This window comes from Vidua macroura, chromosome 23 (genome assembly GCF_024509145.1).
Source record: "Vidua macroura isolate BioBank_ID:100142 chromosome 23, ASM2450914v1, whole genome shotgun sequence".
Taxonomy (NCBI): domain Eukaryota; kingdom Metazoa; phylum Chordata; class Aves; order Passeriformes; family Viduidae; genus Vidua; species Vidua macroura.
The window spans coordinates 5,605,991-5,625,545 of NC_071593.1; the positions used below are offsets into that span (position 1 = coordinate 5,605,991).

Genomic DNA, 19,555 nt, shown 5'->3' on the forward strand with positions numbered 1-19,555 from the left:
CGTGATGGCGCTCGGTGAAGGCCCAAGCGCAGGAAATGTCACCCGAGGACCTCGCCGCCCTGCTCTGTGGGGAAGGGGACGAGCGCCTCTCCCAGCAGGAATTTCCAGCAGCCACCGCTTTTTACCTGGCTGCCTTCAGCTGCTGTGCCCCCACAGCAGTGCAGAGAGTGAACTCCATGGGCCACGGGCTCCGCGGGCGAGTGGTGGCCACCTTGGAGGCCTGGTGCAAAGGCAAGGCTCAGATCCCCAAGCTCCAGAGCAGGAACCTGGCCGTGGTGTCCCTCAGCGTGGGAATAGCTGCGATTTTCCTCTCCACCCTGATCCCAAACAACGCGGCGGCCTCTGTTTACGAGCTGGAGGCCCTGCTCCGGCGAGGGTGCTCGGAGGAGGTGGTGAGCAAATGCAATCTCCTGCTGGAGGCTAACCCCGGGGCTTCCATGGAGCTGCTGCTGCTGAGGGCGCTGGCACGGGTGCTCTCAGGGACACAGGCTGGGCAGGGAATCGTGGATTATGTCCAAGCCTTTGCGCTGCACGGAACCGAGGCAGCGGCCTACGTGTGCAGCAGGCAAAGGGAGCACCTGCCCCAGGTGCTCCAGGCTTTCTCCGATCAGCTCTGCACGTGCCGGGAGGGAAGCCCAGGCTGCAGGACCTCGGAGCAGTGGCTGGGTGACTGCTACAGCTTCCTGGCTGTGGTGGCACCGGGGCACACCTGGGTGTGCAGGGCACGGGCAGCCCACCTCCGGAAAACGGGGCAATTTCAGGAGTGTGTGGCTGTTTGCACCAAGGCCCTTGAGGGCTTCTCAGCTGAGAATCTCAGAGGTGAGGACGTTCTGGCTCTGCTCCTGGAACGAGCTGCTGGGTATTTCTTCCTGGGAGGATGCGCGCAGGAAATGATGCAGGATTTAGCAGCAGCCTTTGCAGCAGACTCTGCCTGGGCAATGAAACGCTTTGAAGAGCTTTTCTCACCCTGTGATGCTGAGAAGATCGAGGAGCAGGCCAGAGCTGCCCTGGAGGGGAGGTTTGCAGCCTACAGGGAGGCTGTGCGTGCTCGGGCTGAGCTCAGGGGCACTTGTGGCACTGAGCTGCTCCCTCCCGTCATCCAGACAATCCAGCTGCTCCTGCACATCTGCCCAGGGTCCAGCCGGGAGCTCAGTGTCCGGCTGGCAGACTGTCACCTCCTGCAGGGACACCCCGGGGCCGCCCTGGACGTGTGTGAGCAGCTGCTGGCAGCAGAGCAGAACACTTACCACAACACCCTGCTGGCACTGCGAGGCTTCTGCTCCCTCCACGCCCAGGACCACCACAGAGCCCTGCAGGACTTCCAGAGGGTCATCGAGCACGATTCCCCACATCCCAGCAGCTGCATCAAAGCCCTGTGTGGGCGTGGGCTGATCCGCATTTCTGGTGGCAGCAATTATTTGACAGCCCTGGATTATATCACAGCTTGCCAGTTAAAGCTGGACGAAACCGTCTTCACCATCAAGTCCTACGTGCCATGGAACCAGAGGGGATTGCTGCTGAAGGTCCTCCAGGAGGAAGGACAGATGATGCTCCAGAAGAAGAGGTACCCAGCTCAGTTTCCTTTCAGAAAAAGCAAACAGGGCTGTGCACGTTCCTAACCTTGAAGGTGTTTTGTTTTGTTGGCTTTTTTTTTCCCCCCTCCAGAGATGCCCCTGGGGTTTTCCAGCTGGCTTCTCTCTTGGTGGAGCTGGACAGCTCTGACGAGGCATCCCAGATCCTGTGTGCTGATGCCCTGTACCAGATGGGCCGTGGGGAAGAAGCCCACAAGATGCTGTCCCTGGCCCTCTCCAGAAACCCCCAGAGGGCTCCTGTGCTGGCCAGGCTGGCCCTGCTGCAGCTCAGGAGAGGCTTTGTGTATGATGGCAACCAGGTAAGGAGCACCTGGAAAGCCTCATCCTCGGGGTCATTCCCTCCTCAACAGCTTATTTGGCAAATTTTCCCCAGACCACAGTGAAATTACAGATTAATCCCTGTGTTCAGTGGTTTGGGTGCATTTCCCCTTTATAACTAAACTTTGCTGTTAGGAACTCCCTGAATAGCAACAGGGAGAGCTGTGACACAGTGAAACTTGGAGCCCACGTGCAGAACCTCTAGCAGAACTTTGAAGGTGTAAATACAGGGCTGATGTTGCCATAAAATCATAGAATCACATGGATTTGTGTCCAAAAAGGCCACACAAGGACTCCCAGTCAAATCCAGCTCATTCCTCAAGTGGTTTTTAATGGCATTTCTCAACCAGGCAGAGCATCCTGTCCCTGGGGACAACATTATGGGATGGGGAATGTTCCCTTAGAGAAAAGAAGGCACAAGTGCCACCTCCCCAGTTATCCTAACGAAGCATTGGAAAAGAAAGACACAAATGCAGAAACTCCAGTATCAGTCTGCAGTTTTCTTTCTCCAATGCTGATAAATTGTGCTGGAAACCCTGAAAGCCATTCCAGAAAGTTGGTTCTCCTACCCAGGATTACAAAGCTGAATTCCCAGACTCTGCCATCAGAGGGAACTATTGTATGCTTTTTTAAATGCCATATAAATTCTGCTAACCGATAAGGAGAAAGGTTTTATTGTCAGCACTTCACTACTGCCTATGAAAAATAAAAGTTTGCTATAATTTGCTGCTTTGGGGAAGGCTGTTAATGAAGGGTGTGGCTTTATTAGAGTGCTCCTCTTGGAAGCTGGATTTCCATCTGCAGCTTGTGCTGCAAGTTCTACATGGAACATGTGAAAATTTCTCTTCAAAATATTTTTAGCCCACTTGCCTGTCAGATGCCAATCACTTTTATCTATCTATAAAATGGAGAAAGTTATGAGTTCAAGGGATGTGTCTGGTACATCGGGATAACTTTGTTCTTGTCCAGGCTTCTCTGGCTCAGATTTGAATAGTCAGTCCCTGCTGAGCACTGTAAAAACCATCTTTTGATTCATTTTCATTGGAAATAAAGTAAAAAAAGTGCTTGTTGAGGCAAAGATAGCAAAGGTCAGACAGGATTCTTTTTTAGGAGGACAGTAGTTTGTGGGTTTGAATCCATGCTTTTCCCGGATTACCAATTACCAATGCTGAAAATAACTAACAGCACTTCCCTAATTTTCCATTAATTCACTGGTTTTGATTTTGTAATCAAAAGGGTCACTGGAATCCTTGTGTTCCTCAGGAACCTTCTTTTTTTTTGGGCAATCATCCTCTATTTACAAAAACACTCCACTACAATTTGGAGCAGATGCTGCCCAAAACAAAGCAGGCAGCACCAGATATTTGCCCAGAATTATTTCCCCAGCTGCAGTGGTGGTGAGGAAAGATAAGAATTGCTGTTTTCTCCAACCTGCATTCACACCAGGGCCAGCTGAGGAGATAAATCAGGGAGATTTGTGGTCCTGGGCTGGCTGAAGCCCAGGGAGAGGTGGGAAAGCTGGAGAAGGACACAAAGGTCTCGCACACAACCTCACACCTCATTCAGCTCTTTCTCTGCTGCCTTTTCCTCTGCCATCCTTAAGCTGCTGAGGAGACTGATCAGAATTGGAGACTCCTCCTGCCTCCTGCCAGTCCTGGACATTTTCCAGGACGAGGACCGAAAGCTGCTGCAGAGCCACTGCCGCTGGCGGGCCCTGGCCATCCTGAAGGGCAAACAGGAGGGTGCTGCCATCAAAGAGGCCATTGCCCACCTGTCCTTTGCCATCCTTGCTGCAGGTAGGAGGACACCAGGTTGCCCGTGGGGGTTTGCTCCTAAAGGAGAGCACGTGGGTGGGATAGGATGTCCAGATCTCCTCTGTCACCTCCCCGGTGAGGGCTGACACAGCACGTTCACCTGGGCCATGAAGGGGTGGAGTTAAGCAATTAAGGAATTTTAAATTCCTTGAAGTGGGTTCAGCTCAGTTCTACAGGGACATCAACCCCTTTTCTTCACCCAGTGCAAAGAAGTGAATGCAGCCCCTCACACATTTCACTCTCCCAGCTTTCCCTCAGGAGAGAGACCAGGCTGACATGGAAATTCTTCTGGCATGCTCCAAGTAAAACCATGTTTGTATGGAAATCTGCCTCTCACTCTGAGCAAATGTTATGACAGCAGCACTGAGAAGAAGAGAGACTGGCTCGTGGAAATGGAATAAAAACCCTGTTAATTGCTTGGAGATGGTTCCATTTCACAGCCCATGCATTCCAGCTTATCAGCTCCCCACCTGCTAGAACAGATGCTTGTTAAGAAATAGATATTGTCTTTAGAGGAGCCAACTGGTAGAGCTCCAGAGTGATAATAACCTTTGCTACAGAAGTTTTGGAGCAAATCAGGAGGGAGAAAAAGCCTCATTACTGAAGAGGAATTGCTTGGAGCCTTTCTGCTGGCTGATCCCTGCAGGCAGCTGCATTTGCTGACCTCCCTATGAAAACATATTTCCAGTGGCACTGCTGATTTATCATCCAATATTGGATGCCACAGTTATTGATTGCAACCCTGGCATGTTAAGATCCTTATCAAAATTGCCTTGGAAGGAAGGGATATGTGGGTAGCAGGCAGAGAAATGCTCTGCAGGCAGGGAATGGAGGGACCAGGATTTTCACTGACAACTCTATCTGTTTATTTGGGCAGCACTTGTGTGAAAGCAGAGGGAAAAAAAGAATGCAGCTCACTATCACAAATCCCAGTGCATATTAATTCTGGCAGGGAATTAGTCAGTCCCATCTGGATAACTCATTTATCCAAAACAATGTGTACCTTCCCTGCCCTTGGGAGGGGGTTGGGGACTCTTTAAGGTCCCTTCCAACCCAAACTGTTCTGTGATTCTGACCTCACTTTACTAAAAGAGCCAAATGGCTTCATGCCTCCACTCTCACATAGTCACAGATCTCCCTCTGAGGGTTTTCCCCTCTCATTCGTGCTGCTCCCACTCCAACCTGACACAGATTCTTCTTTCCTTTCAACTCATGGCTGGTAACACCTGGCAGGAATTCCACAAGCAGCAAAAATAAAGGAAACTTCCACTTAAGCAAACTCTCATTGTACTTCATCCTGAGGTATCCTCAGGCCAAGTGGAGCTTTTTGTAGCTTCCTTGTGGGTATCCTTGCAGTAACCATGGCTGCATCCCTGTCCTCCAGGTGGTTATGCTGAGGATTGCCTCCTCACCAGGGCTCGATGCTATGGGCGCCTTGGGCAGATGAAAACTGCAATTTTTGATTTTAATGCTGTCCTGAAGGAGGATCCCAGGAATGTGCAAGCTCTGAGCGGCCGAGGGTTGGTTCACCTCGCTCTGAGGCAGCAGAAGGTACTGTCCCTGTGGGGCTTTGCTGGTTTTTCTGAGGGTATTGAACAATACGAGTGTAAAGTATCACAGTATTTGCTGTGGAATCACTGGAAACAGGAGTTTCTCACAGAATTTGGGCAGTGAAAGGCTCTGGGTTTGGCTGGGTGTATGAACAGCCCATCTGACTTTACTGATTTTCTTTCCCAAGCCTAGGGAAAGGAGGACTAAACCTTGGTCATGATTTTCTGTGATAACCCAAGGAGTTTAAAGCACTTTGCACTCATTCAAACCTGCCTTTATGACCTCCTAGCAGCTTTGCAAATGGAAAAATTGCAGCACAAGGACAGGGAAGAGCAAAGTTTTTCCATGTTTTTTTCCATAGTTCAGCAGAGAACAGAAAGCAGCTGAAAGAACAAATGATCAATACTTAATTATTGCTTCCATTTCTTTCCTTGGTGTTGTTTTTCCACAGGAGGCAGTGCAAGATCTGATCTCAGCACTGAAGGTGGAGGCAGGAGCAGTGATCCCAGCAATCCTGTCCTTGAAGCCTGAAGCCCAAGGGTTGGTCACTGGGTGGCTCCTCCAGCACGGCAGGGCCACTCTCAGCGAGCTCGTGGCCACCAAAGACCTCCCAGGAGAAGAAACCCTCGGGGACCTTCTCACCATGGCAAAAGCACTGACCAAAATCTGCAGGGCTGCTCAACATCACATCTTCTACACTGATGTTCTGATGGCCAATGGTGAGTTCCAGTCCTTCAGCACAGCTGGTCAGGCCTGGTGAAGGAGCAGAAAATGGACAGAAGTGAATGTTAAATGTCAAGAGTGTTGCTGGATGGTGCTGGATGGTGCTGGATGGTGCTGGATGATGCTGGACAATGCTGGATGGTGCTGGATGGTGCTGGATGGTGCTGGACAATGCTGGTTAATGCTGGATGGTGCTGGATAATGCTGGATGGTGCTGGATGATGCTGGATAATGCTGGATGGTGCTGGATAATGCTGGATGGTGCTGGATAATGCTGGATGATGCTGGATGATGTTGGATGGTGCTTCTCAAGAGAAGTTTGAAAACATTTTGGGACAGGGTATGATGTAGTTAACACCTTTAGGCGTGGACTGTCTGCCTGACCCCTGCCTTGCTGTGGTTTCTCGGTACCTTTCTCTCCACGGGATGGGTTATGGAGTTTGTGCTGGTGTTCCCCAACAGGAAAGCACCAAGAGGCTCTCAAGCACCTGCAGGAAGCCTTTGGCCACTGTCCTGCTGAGGACTTTGCCAGGGCTCGCTTGGCTGTGCTGCAGCTGCAGAGCAGGAATGTGGCAGGGGCAGCTGCCCCGCTCAGTGTCCTGGCCAGGAGAGATGAGAAGGACTTGGCCTTTCTCCTGAACTTTGTAGACACCAAGCAACAGCAGCATCTCGCTCAGGTACAGCCCCTTTTTTTTTTTTTTTTTTTTTTTTTTTTTTTTTTTTTTTTGATCCCACATCTGTGGACTCAGTGGGGAAAGAATTGGGAAGTAAAACTGGGATTGCAGGGATTTCTCCCTGCCTTGAGAAGTGTGTGGGAAGAGTTTTAGCAGACGGACAGGGCACAAATTGGCTTTTCCTCAGCCAGGTCAGGGAGTTGGAGCCAAACTTCTTCCACTGCAGTGACCTTGATCAGTCTCTAATGATCCATCCTTGCCTCATCTGAGCACTTGGGATTCCTTTTTGGTCTCCCTGGCACAAGAGCTGGTGATGGCCACACTGCAATTCAGGGGCTGTGAGGGGCAGCAGGTAGGGAGGGATTTAACAGATCCTTGCTAATTGTACTCTGGGGGATACATGGGGCTCGGGGATGGCTCCTGGTGAAAGGGTATTCATGTTTTGTTCATTCTCTTGGTGAAAAGAAGCCAAATATTTCAATTCAGTGAATTAAATGCTTCCGTCCTTCTTCTGTGCAACATTTAGGATTTCTAATATGTTTGCATTTTTACAAAATTAAAGGTTTTGAGACTGGTTTTCTTAGCTAAAACTGACACAACAATGTCACAAAGCCCTGGTCCCCCCCAGCTATTTATTATTCAGCATTTTTTCGTGTTTCTCCCCCAAAGTACACCCAGAAAGTATCTCCAATAATAAGACAAGAGAAGGTCAGATTGATGGTGGAGAGTTTTAACACTCAGCCAAGCATCTGCAATTCTGATTACCCAGAAGCTCTGAGTTCTGAGAATCAGTTTGCTTTCTTTTATTCAATTTGTTGCTGGTGTGCACCCTGGTGAGAAGCTATATTGTTATGCTCTCTCCCAGGTTATAAAACAAACAACATGCTGATATCCTTAATGCAGCAAGAGGAGCCCTTGGAATGTATTTGAACAGAACAGCAGGAGGATATAAGTAAACAAGTATTAATTTACCACTCCCCAGACATGACCCATTACAGAGAAAAGAGCCCCTCTCTTCTAAATAATGCAAAAAGTTCAGTCTTAGGGGGAAGAGTTGGAAGATTTCAGAGGCAATTTGCAATCTTCCACTTTAGAAAGTTGATAAAGGAACAATTGAGACTGTGACCAGGGAGGCCCTAAGGAGGTGTCTGTAAATGAAGACACATTTTACAGCTGAATTTCACCTGCTGCCACATCATTCCTTCTGTGGGGGTCTCACAGCCCAGTCCATCCATGCTGCTTCCCTCCTGAGGCAACACAGGAGGGATGTTCTTTGCTGTCAATAAGAAAAGAAAAATGAGAAGAAAAAAAACCAAATTAACATTTGTGTCTCTTATACTGCACTGACATGTGAGAACCCACTGGTGCCACAGGTGTGTGAAGCCTTAAAAATGGGAGAGAAACTTATTTCTGTCTCTTTTTGGCAGCTGTGTCTGAAAGGAAACCCCTCACTGTGGCTTATTTATCATGAGGGATTCCTCTGCTTGAGACAAGAGGTGTGAGCAGGCTGGTTTCAAAACTGGAGCCCAATACCAGGGTTGGAAGTTTAAAAAGAAAACATTGCTCCCTTTCATCTCTTGCTTTTGTTCAGCTAGTAAATGTTTGAACTCAAGCACCTGGGGGTTTTTAGATGTATTTTGTGACCAGGGGAAGACTGTGTGCTCGCTGGGGTGGGGAAGGAATTGTTTAAACCACCTGCCCAGTGTCTCAAAGGATTCCCCAGCAGCACTTCCTTTTGCCTGCAAGGTTATTCTGGTTTCTGAAAGGAAGATCTCAGTAAAAACAAAGTTTTAAAAGCTTACAGACAGAATTAATGCTAAAATTCCCAATGATGGCCTGACTTTGCCAGGGTGCCTACCCTGGGAGAGGGAGTTTGCTCTGTTCCTGGGTTTCCCAGGTAGGAAAAGGAGGGTTCAGAGTTCACAGCCAGTCTCAGCACTCCAGCACAAAAGCATTTCTGCCACATTGTTTTTTGAGTATTTGGAATTACAGGCATTTTAAAAACGTGTCATCATTATCCTGTAGCCAAGTCTGAAAAGCTAAAAATAATTCTCCATAAGCTGAATAGGAAAGGGTGGAGGAAGGAGAGAGCTCCTTGATGTACTCTTTTTTTTTTTCATGGAAAACAAAGCCATAAAATTCTCCCATTATTTATAGTGAAAGGGGTCCCATGCTGAGAAATTTGTAAACAACTGGGAGAGCCCCATGGGAATAGGAATCTGAAAGATTTATTAAGCTGCAAAAGGTCAGAGGAAGGGAGTTTGCTTGCTGCTCGTGCAGCTTCAACCCTTGGCTTTCCTAAGTCAGGGGTAAAAGCACGACTGATTCCCAACCCCTCACACAGATCCTCAGGGCTGCAGCTTCTGTGCAGATCCAGATTCCTACAAAAAGGGTCTCCAAAACTAAATGGTCTGTGCCAGAATTAGGTGAAATTGCCATTCCACATGTCCTTCATGGCACGTGCAGGTGGAGAAGGAAAGACTTGCTCCAAACTCTTCTGGAAACACCCAACCCTCTCCCAAAGCTCAGAGTTTATCATTCCATCTGCTGGGATTTACTGCTCAGGGACTAACCCTTGGCCATCATTCCATGCCCAATAAACTCCTCACTCTTTTTCTTTCTAAGGAATTAAGCCTTGGTCATGTCATAAGATTGGTCCCTAGGGACTGGAACCAAAAATGCTACAAAAATATGTGTATGTTCAGTCCTTTACACCCAGTGAGGTGAACAGATGGAAAAAAGGAACACAGAGACTTAATCCAGGAATCCAGGGATCCACTCATGGCCCTTTCCAGGTGGCACCTGAATTATTTCAGTGTGGAAGCCAAAGTCAAACTTTTAGTGACAAGCTGGACTCGAGTTCCCCTGGAATGCACTCCACAGATTTTCCTGCCCTTCCAGGTGCCCTGCAATGAGGCTGATGACAAAAAATGCTTCTCCAAGGCCACATGCAGGGAGCAGCTGAACTCAGCTGTGCCATGTCCTCTGGCTTCCCTTGCCTTCTCTCCCTGAGCCTGGTTTTCATCTTTATCTCTGTTAGGAGATAATGTGCAAGCTGCTGATAAATCCTTCCCTGTTACACCCCAAAAACATCCCAGCTCATGTCCCTTAAGTCAGGCAGAGCCAAAAGAGAATCCAGAATCCAGCTGTCCAAGCTTGCTCCATCAGCAAGGGTGAAAAGGAATCCTTTCTTTTCAGATGGGATTTTTCCTCCAAGAGTGGCAGGAAAGGCAGAATCTCATGGCTTGATTTGGGGATTCTCAGGGAAATGTGAAGGAGTCAAAGCAGTGAATAAATGCAATATTGCAATATTGCTCAGTGAATAAATGCAGTATTATGGTGCAATAACCCCAAATGCCCCAGGTTAGAGCACTGAAACCTCCAGCATCAGATTCAGCATTCAGCACAACAACAACAATTGTGTTTTCTTCTGCCTCTGAGACAACAAATGCACCTTAGAGGCTGAAAATGACAATTTAACTACACAAACACAGGCTATCTTGAGGAACTGCACTGTGTTCCTTGGAACAATGTGATCCAGAACTCTGGAATTTCTAGGGAAAAAAAAAAAACACCTTCTCTTGCCAGGATGCTCCTCAGGCAGCTGCAATTCCACCTTGATCCCTTGTTAAATTCCTGCCACTGAGGGAACACTTGCATTGAGGAGTTGTCTTAAAAACATTTCAAAGGACAAAGCAAATGTGCTGCTCTTTAAATGTACACAAAGACATCTGAGATGGGTTTGGACAGGCTGCCTGAAAATTTATGGCCAGAATTGTTAAAGCCAGGGGTTGACACAGTTTGGGGAGAAGTCCTATTGCTATTTCTCTGTGTGGAAGCTGAGAGACTCCTTAATAAATATGATTATGTCAAGAAAAATAGCTATATCTATATATATATATATATCAATATATATAGAGATATAGATATATAGAGATATATAGAGAGATATATAATATTTATATAGCAATATATATTATATATAGAGATATATAAATATATATCAATATATCTTTATCTATAATATTTATAAAAATAGCAATATATATATCTATATTATGTGCATTATAATGAAATAACTGGGGCAGAATTCCTCAAAAACCATGAGGAGAGGCTAAATTATTTCATGCCACTGCTCTCAGATGAGGTGCTGGGACTTGCCCTGCAGTATTGATCCCTTCCCTGCAGAACCTGTTCTCCTCAGTCCTGGCAGACACCAATCAATCCTAACCTCAGTCAGCCAAAATAAAAGAGTCTGGAGGACCCGACCTGGCTGTCAAGTGTGGCTACTGAAACAGTGGCTGGGCTAACTGGATTTCTGCATCCACAGGCAGGAGTTACCCCCTGAAAGGAGGGTAACTCATTTTCTTGAAGCCTCAGCTTGTTTGGCCCAGCCTTTTGCAAGCCCTCAGCTGCTGATGGCAGCCTTGTTTATAACTTGAATATTCACTCTGCTGCAGCACGTTAAAAGCTTTATTTATTACCAATAAAGGGGAATAATGAGAAATCCATTTGAGGCAAATACTTCTAATGGAGTTTTCTTTATTGACCTCCATGAACCTAAAAATTATGTGGCTCTTTTGGCCTTCTCTATTTTCTTGTTGTTTTTCCCTTTAGATGAGGCCAGAGAGTTCAAATTGCACTCAAGATTAACAACTAGCAAAGCCACCAGTTGGCCTTTTTTTTTTTTCCTACAGCTTAGGTAAGCCCCAGTAGACACAAAAAATTCATTTTTAGCACTTGCATTTCTGGTGCAGCACCTGGGAATGTTGGTCCAGGCAGCTTTTTGTTCATCATTCCTAAGGAATTTAAACAAATTCAGAAGAAATTCTGTGCAGAAACAAAGGACTTCAGAAGCTCCTGAGATAACAGCAAGTGCCCAGCGAGCCAAGAGTTTTACATCTTACCTGTATGTAAAAATACACCAATTATTATTTCTCCAGCTAGATACAATTCCAACATTTGACAAAATAACTAAGATTTCTTAGTGTCTGTGTGTACGACCAGTCCAGACTAGGTATTCCCCTATTTTTTTTTTCCCTTTTTTAACTAACATGGATTACTCTGTCCCCACAGGCAGCAGCCCAGGAAGGGAAGGTGCTGATGAAAGGCCACGACCACCAGCAGGCTCTGGGCTATCACAGCCTGGCTGTGCTGGCCAGCAGGGACAGCCCCAGGTACCTGCGGCGCAGAGCTGCCTGCCTGATGCACCTGAAAAAATATGAAAAAGCTCTGAAAGACATGGAGAAAGTGATCCAGGGGCACGGCTGTAACAGCCCAAAAACACAGGCTGGGGATCACTGCTGCCAGGGCTTCCTGCTGCTGGCGCTGGCTCAGGAGGAGGCAGCAGTGCAGCACTACATGCAGGCCCTGCAGCTGGACGAGCCCCTGGCCCTGGGCACCATCACTGACTGCCCTGGCAGGGAATCTTTAACCAAAACATTCCACAAAATTGCACAATATAACTTTGAAAAGCAGCGTTATGAAGAGGCCTGGAAAATCACAGACTATGGGCTTAAAATTGATAAAAGTTCTGAGCTCCAGAAGCTGAAAGCAAGACTCAAAAGAGAGGCATCGAGCTGTAGCATACATTGATTTCTCTGTCTGGGGATTTTCCAGTCTGATTGCTTTCTGGGTGGCTGCAAGAATGAAGGAAAGATGAGAAAGATAAGAAAGATGAGAAGCTCACGATAAATATGCAACAGACGTGACTCTGAACATGGAGTAGAATGTTCAAGGCAGCAAAACAAAACTGACCAAGAGAGCAATAAGGAAAAAAAGCAAATTGCAGCATTCAGGATTCCTTAAAATTATTGTGGATTATGTAAAGTCCCCATTGTGAAAAAAGCCTTTTTTCTGGCTAAACAACGAATTCTAACACAGGGGTTCCAGTCCTACTGAAGGAAAACATTCAAATCACTTGCAGCTCATGAATAATAATCATGTATTTCCTAGCTAGTATTTGATGAGCTTTAACACCTACTGTTCAATCAATTGGCCTTATTTTTATGGGCCAGTCAAAAAGATCAGTCAAAAGTAACTCCTGTAAGGTGTTTGTGAAGGCCCTGTCTGTTGGTTACTACTTGAAGGAAAACATGATCTTTTTTTTTTTCAGTTTGCAAATGGAGCCAGCAGTTGTTTAAGGATATAATTTCATGCTTGGAAAGAAGCTCTCCCACAGCATCTTCATGCCCATTATGGGGAAAAAGCCTCATCAGTGTCACTAAGATTAAAATGGAATTTGGGTGTTACACCCCTCTCCTGCCCCACTCCTGGATGAAGGATCTGCCCTGGTGGGATTGCAGTGGATTTGCCAGGATCAGCACCAGTATCAGGGATGGGGCAGCACAAATCCCAAATAAACTGTTCTACTGCCCCAGGGGACAGTGAAATGACAGATCAGGTGAAAAGTGAGACTCAACAGAGATCCACTCCAGGAACTCTGCCCTGATATCCACATGGGCAGCTCCACTCCAGGCTTCACCTTGGATTCCCAGATCCCGTGCCTCCCTTGGCCAGGGCAGATACCAGGGATCATCTCTCCACAGACAGATCGTGTCTGGTGTCTGCCAGAGCTGCTGAATCCCATCCCTCACACTCGTGGGTGTTCAAGCCCCAGAGCCAGCCCTGCAGCTCATCCAGAAGTGGTGATGCACAAGCAGGAGGCAGCATCCAGGATGGGATTGCTCCCAGAGCTGCAGCATTCCTTCCTCCTCCTCCTCCTCCTCCTCCCTGCTGGCCAGCACAGAATCAGCCCCTGGCAGGCCCAGGAGGGCTTGTCCTGCTGTCCTGTGCCCGTTTTCCAGCTTTCAGGTGGATTTGGGACACCCCAGAGGCAGTGCTGGGACATCCCTGACCATTCCCCTGTGTGGTGGAGCCCTCAGCTCAGCCCAGAAGCAGAAAGGAGCCAAGGTGGGGCCCAGAGCAGCAGCTCCTTCCTTTGTTTTGGCTGCTCCAAAGGAGCTGTCCCAATGTTTTTGGAGTGTGGTGATATAACCGTGGAGAAAAACAGAAACTACAGCAGAAAACAAAGATTAAAGCAATGCTGAGGAGTGCTCTGCTGCTTTGATTAGGATGAAAGGGAAGAGGGAACATTCTCTTTTTTTGTTGTGCTGTTGTCTCAAAGGCAACATTCCAGGGTGGAACTTCATTCAGCAGCCATGGGATCAAGCCATAGCAATGACACCACCTGGAACCTTCCACCTTTTCCTCTTCTCTGCATGCTCCTTTTTTCTGCCCTAAGAGCACAGGTAAGACCGGGCTTCTTGCCCTTCAAATTCCATTTTAATCTTAGTGACACTGATGAGGCTTTTTCCCCATAATGGGCATGAAGATGCTGTGGGAGAGCTTCTTTCCAAGCATGAAATTATATCCTTAAACAACTGTTGGCTCCATTTGCAAGCTGAAAAAAAAAAAATTGATCATGTTTTCCTTCAAGTAGTAACCAACAGACAGGAAATTCTCTGTGTCTTGAGAAATCTTTTGAGAAGTGGTTGTTTAGGGCTTTGTAATTTTTTCTGGAAGTCTTTCCATTATGTAAAAACAGGATATCCCACTTTTTTCAGACCATGGAAAGCATTGGGAAGACAATAGAGTTGTCTTGTTCCCCAGAGTGATATTCCCTCCATTAGTCTGGAAGTTTGGGGCATTTTGGCCTGTTCTGTTTGTTAAGCAATGTATTCTCTCGGACAGAATGCATTTATTGCTCCAGAATATTTTTTTTTTCTTTAAATTAAGGACCACAGGCATCCCTGCAAGACTGCTAGAGAGATTCTGCTAGAGGAAAAATTCCTTTTCAGGTGACTGCCTGAAAAGTCATGGCCTTGAGGAATGGCTGCTTCTCCCAGCAGCTTCTGACTCTTCTCATCAGCATTTTCATTGGTTTCTTTTATTTTCCTTGTCCTCTGTCTGTGCCCACTAAAGTCCTTTGCCTGTGCTCAAGCTCCTGATTTATTCTTTAATTCTCTGTTGCATTCTTACTCTTCCAGCCAGTTTCTAGGAGAGGGCTTGGAGCCACCTGGGATAGTGGGAGGTGTCCCTGCCCATGGCAGGGCTGGAACCAGGTGAGCTTTAAGGTCCCTCCCAACTCAAACAAGTCCATAATTCCGTGATTAGATAAAAGCAATTTTCTAAAAGAAAACAACAACAACACAACAACAACAACAAAAATTAAAAAAAAAAAAAAAAAAAAAAAAACAAAAAAAAACACAAAACCAAAACACCACAAAAACAACAAGAAAACCTGGTTCTACTTCTTCCAGATTGAAGAATCTGGCAGAAAAACCTGCAGTGATCATTTCTGTACCTTTCTTTACTGTTGAGCTCCAGTTCATGGGGATTGTGGAGCTCTTTCATGCTGCTTTGAAACCCTTCCCTCACCCTGTGCAAGCAGCCCAAGGCTGAATACTTAGAAAAGGAACTTTATTGCTCCTTGTACAGTGTGCTGTAGGACATATCCTCAAGGAATTCTGCTGGAAATGTCACACAATTATGAAGAACTCAAATATACTTATATTAATCAAGATTAATGTAATCAAGATGAAAATACAGCCTAATAAAAGATAAAACTGGATACCTGATGTAATCCAGCTTGAAGCTGCAGTCATTAATTAATTACAGCTTAAATATCTGTAGTTTATTCAGCTCTGAGCTCTATACAGACACTACCAACTATTTCCTTGCTCTCCATAAATTTTGTTCCTTTAAAATATTCTGCACCCTCAATAACCGTGTTGCACATCACCACCAGGTAATGAATGGTGAAAGAAAACTGTGAAATCATGGTTGAGAATGTTCCTGCACAAACAGTGCCCTGCTAGGCTTGCCCCTCTGAAGTATTCAACATTCCTTCTAAGCATGTGAAAGGAAAATCAGATGTGAGAATATTTGCATCACAAATAGAGTTAGACAAGGGAAGTTTCCTGACCTCATGCTCTGCAGTCCAGCAGGCAAAGAACAGCTTAGAAATGATGGCAAAGTGTTTGGAATTAAATATTCCACTGGAAGCTTTTCCTCAGAGTTCAAGCAGAGCTAAACTTTGAGCTTTTGTGATCTCAGAAGGTTTAATTTCCTTTTAAACCCCATTACTCCCATTAATTTTTCCTATTCCACTTCGCTGTGTGCTCCCAGGTACTGAGGGAACTTAAACACAGGAACCAACTTCTGCAGCTGCTCTGGAAGCTGACACATCTCCAGGGAATTCTTCTTCCTGCCTTTCAGCCCAAGTCATTGTGCTTCCCAGCTCCAGAGCGTGGTGGAAGTGTGGCTCTGGAGCAGAGCCATGCAAACCCAGGAATTTAATGAGCTTCCTTGTGCCCAAGTGAGGACAGTCCCCTTGGCTTGCAGGGGCAGATGTTTCACTCTAATGACAGCTAATCTAAAAGCCATTTCTTTCACCATCATGCCCCTGCAGAAGATTAACTGTTATCATTGTGCTGCTGCTGCATCCAGCAGTTCCCAATTTGCCAGGGCTCCGAGGAGTCGCTGTCACCAGGAATTGAATGAGGTACATGAAATGATCACTGGCACTGCAGCCTGCCTTTGGAGCCTTGGCTGCTTCAGTTGGATTTCAGCCGTGCTGGGATCTGCTGCTTCTCTCAGCCATTACTCAGTGGCACCTTAAGAAAAGCAGTTCATTATTTAGGAGGCACAGCATTCCAAAGCTGTGGGATCCAGGAGACTCCTTCCCCTCCTGCTGTGCATTTCAGGAATGACTTTTCCATATCCACTCGTTCTGTCAATGCTGCAGAGACTGCACCTGCCCACAGGTGTGTCCAGACAACCCTGGGCACAGGAGCAGTGGTTTATTGGCTCCCAGAAGTGCCTGGAGGGCAGAAAACAAACACAGCTGATATTGCTGGTTGTAGCTCTCAGCAGCTGAGGATGTTTGAGGGCAAGCAGGGAACAAATTTCCACCCCAAATGGGAGACTGGAGAACATGAACCAGCCCCAAAGATGTCAGCAGAGAGTGGAAACCACTCATGATCACAGTGATGCTGTTTTTAGTGCCTCACTAATGAACCAGCAATTGAGAAAAGTGAGAAAGTGAGGGAACAGCTTCTGTCCTGGCCTTCCCTGAAGTCACAGCCTGGTGCCACTGACCCTCTGGGTCCCACGCCTCAATACAGGTGTGGAACCTTCACCTCTAAGGTGTGCAACCAGGTAATTTTCAATTAATTCACTTTCCAAAGTCTATCTTGGGTACAACATGAATGGCCAAGAGCTCCTGGAAACCTTGGCAGCCTCCCTTGTGTCCCTGAGAGCCACTGGGGACATGTTCTGTGCCAGAGCAGCTGTGGCTTTAGGTGTGTCACCACCCAACCTGATCATTTTTGTGTTTTTATGTTCCCTACACAACCCCAAAGAAGAGTCAGGAGTTGCAGAGAATGAACGAGAATAAGAATTTCCCCCTGGACTCTAAAGGAAATTAAGAGCAGTAGCTCATAATAATTTTGCATGCCTCATTCCTGAACTGCATCAGTAAATGAGAAAATTCAGCTGCAAAGCCAGGGGGGTTGTAGGAGGGAGCAGGAAGCACAGGAGGATGTTAGTGATTCCATTCCACCCTGGTTTGCATTTTGTTATACCCCTCATTTGTGTTTCCATCTCCAGGTGGGTACCACCACACCAAAACTTCCTTGGGGTGACCCAGAGTGAGGGACCTGGAGTCCCCGCGGAGCCCCAGTCTCAGATCCAGATCAGTAGTGGATGAAATGGAAAACTGACAGGGATTAGCATTTCCCCACTTGAAATGACCACCTCAGAGAGCTTCTTGATTGCTTAGAAACCTCAGATGTGCTGTTAGAAGACATTCCAGCACTGGTAATACGCTCCATCTGTTCTCTGGAAGTCACATTGAAATCTGAAATTATTGGGAACACCTCTGAGTGCCTGTCACGGTGTAGGGTTTGTTCTCTCACTGTAGACTTTAACAATGGGAACAATGATACCTTGCCATGTGCTAATTTTTGCAGCCTTGCCAAGAGGATTTTTGCAATGTTGTTTCTTTTCTTCTCGTGCATCATTTGGCCATTCTTGATCTGCTTCCTGAAGTAAACAGGTAATTAGCCATCTACATAAATTGCCCTGTGTCCACACCATTAATGTGCTTGGATGTTTTAATTGATTGCATTCTCAAATGGCTTGGATGGCTTAAATGCCAGCTAATGCAATCCAATTAAGTCTCCTAATAAACCTGCCTGATGAACTGCAGGATAATCACACATCAAGCACAGATGTAAAGGAAAATGCCACGGAACTGACAGTTCAGAATAGACTGTGTCATTTGGAAAGATCCAAACCATTCTGGGAACATTCACTGGTGCTGGATTTGGGCCCCAGGACCTGATCCAACACAACTTCTAAGCACACACTTACATCAGTTCCTGGACACAAAACCTCTTACACAGGGTCACAGAACAGCCCAGGTTGGAAGGGACACCAAAAGGTCATGTGAGCCAACCTCCAGTGGGAAAGGGGTCCTAGATAAGATTACCCAGCACCCTGCCCAGCCTGGGAAATCTTATAAACTTCCAGTGAGGGGACCTTATCATGTCCCTGGGGAGGCTCTTCCAGTGATTGATTATTCTCACTGGAAAAAATTCTTTTATCAAGATTAAACTTTTCCCTTTTCCCACTCCAACATCCTTTTGGCCCTTGTCTCCCACATGAAAAGTATCAACTCAATAATCACCTCCAGGGAGCACAAATGCAAAGGAGATTTCAGGTGATATGAGGGGGGGTGTTTAAAAATATTATTCAAACAAAATTAGCTGAGGCAGCAGGAAGTTAAATAAACTCCTACTGGGATAGGATATGAACTTTCAGTAGTGCCCCACAAGTAACTCATTTGAAGATGGTGCAGTGTCTTTGTGTCAGCTCTGGAGGTCTTTCCTCAGCCCAAACAGAGATTAGGGATTTAATGGAGCAATCTGTGTGAAATTCTCCGCTCTGTTCTGCCAGATGCCAGACAAGACATAATAGCTCCTCTGGCATCAATGTCTATTAATCTAATCTTGACTTTGATTCTCTGTGTGACTCCCTTTCATCTGTAAAATGGGGATAATTCTCTCTTTCAGATGCTTGTCAGTACCTCTTCGTTCCGGGTACACGGCGCTTTGAAGATGACATTATTTGTGCATTTTCCATTATTGTCAAAGAGCTGCACGTGGTCCCCAGCCCCTGTCCCTGTCCCCAGCCCCTGTCCCTGTCCCCAGCCCCTGTCCCCAGCCAGGGCTGCTGCTGGAGGTCACCCCCTGCTCTGTGCCCAGCTATTGGCACAGCTGCCCTGGCACAGACCCTCAGCAGGGACGAGGAAATCTCCTGAGCATCCCGTGGGATCCGGCCCCGCTGCAGGCTCTGTGTTTGCCTTTGACAATGGCAAGCCTTGAGAAATAATGAAGACATTCAGATCCCCTGTGCAGGCCTGAGCCTGCCTGACTGAGCCCCAGAGGCTTTGCTGCACAAGGAACCACCCAGAACTGGCCATTCCAAAGGGAACCGACTGTCCCTGATGGGAAATTCCAACCAGAGGTGCACCTGGAACCCAAACCCCGCTCTGAGGGCACCCTCAGAGCCAGGGCCCTTTCCTAATCCTAAATCCTAAAACACAACAAGTTCCACCTCAGCCTGAGGAAGAACTTTTTTCCATGGAGGGGGCAGAGCTCTGGAACAGCTTCCAGAGGGTGTGGAGTCTCCCTGTCTGGAGAATTCCAAACCCACCTGGATGCTCTCCTGTGCCACCTGCTCCAGGTGACCCTGCCTTGGCAGGGGTTGGACTTGGTGATGTCCAGAGGGCCCTTCCAACCCAAACCCTCCTGGGATTCTGGGATTTGAGGCACCTTCAGCAGCTGTTACATGACAGAGCTGAGCAGACTCTGCCTCC

The 19,555-nt window shown here is 47.0% G+C and overlaps 1 protein-coding gene and 1 long non-coding RNA gene across 2 annotated transcripts in view; one reads left to right on the forward strand and one right to left on the reverse strand.

Annotated features, from left to right (window-relative positions):
• Positions 1–12,267, forward strand: TTC34 (tetratricopeptide repeat domain 34). The gene is made up of 7 exons (XM_053997587.1): positions 1–1,564; positions 1,666–1,891; positions 3,514–3,706; positions 5,109–5,275; positions 5,727–5,994; positions 6,461–6,675; positions 11,749–12,267. Exons 1-7 carry the CDS (start codon positions 36–38, stop codon positions 12,265–12,267), a joined length of 3,117 nt encoding a protein of 1,038 aa, XP_053853562.1. The 5' UTR covers positions 1–35.
• LOC128818339 (uncharacterized) overlaps positions 5,627–19,555 on the reverse strand; it is a 19,913-nt gene continuing 5,984 nt past the window's right edge. The window contains exons 2-3 of the long non-coding RNA XR_008440458.1: positions 7,857–7,948; positions 5,627–6,028 (exon numbers count right to left, since the gene is read on the reverse strand). This is a non-coding gene — a long non-coding RNA (uncharacterized LOC128818339). The remainder of the gene's footprint in view (positions 6,029–7,856; positions 7,949–19,555) is intronic.

Bases quoted from the DNA above. Each gene is read 5' to 3' on its own strand.
- TTC34 (XM_053997587.1), top strand. From the start codon at position 36: ATGTCACCCGAGGACCTCGCCGCCCTGCTCTGTGGGGAAGGGGACGAG. The intron at 3,707-5,108 runs GTAGGAGGACAC...CCTGTCCTCCAG, and splicing joins CTTTGCCATCCTTGCTGCAG to GTGGTTATGCTGAGGATTGC. The intron at 5,276-5,726 runs GTACTGTCCCTG...GTTTTTCCACAG, and splicing joins TCGCTCTGAGGCAGCAGAAG to GAGGCAGTGCAAGATCTGAT.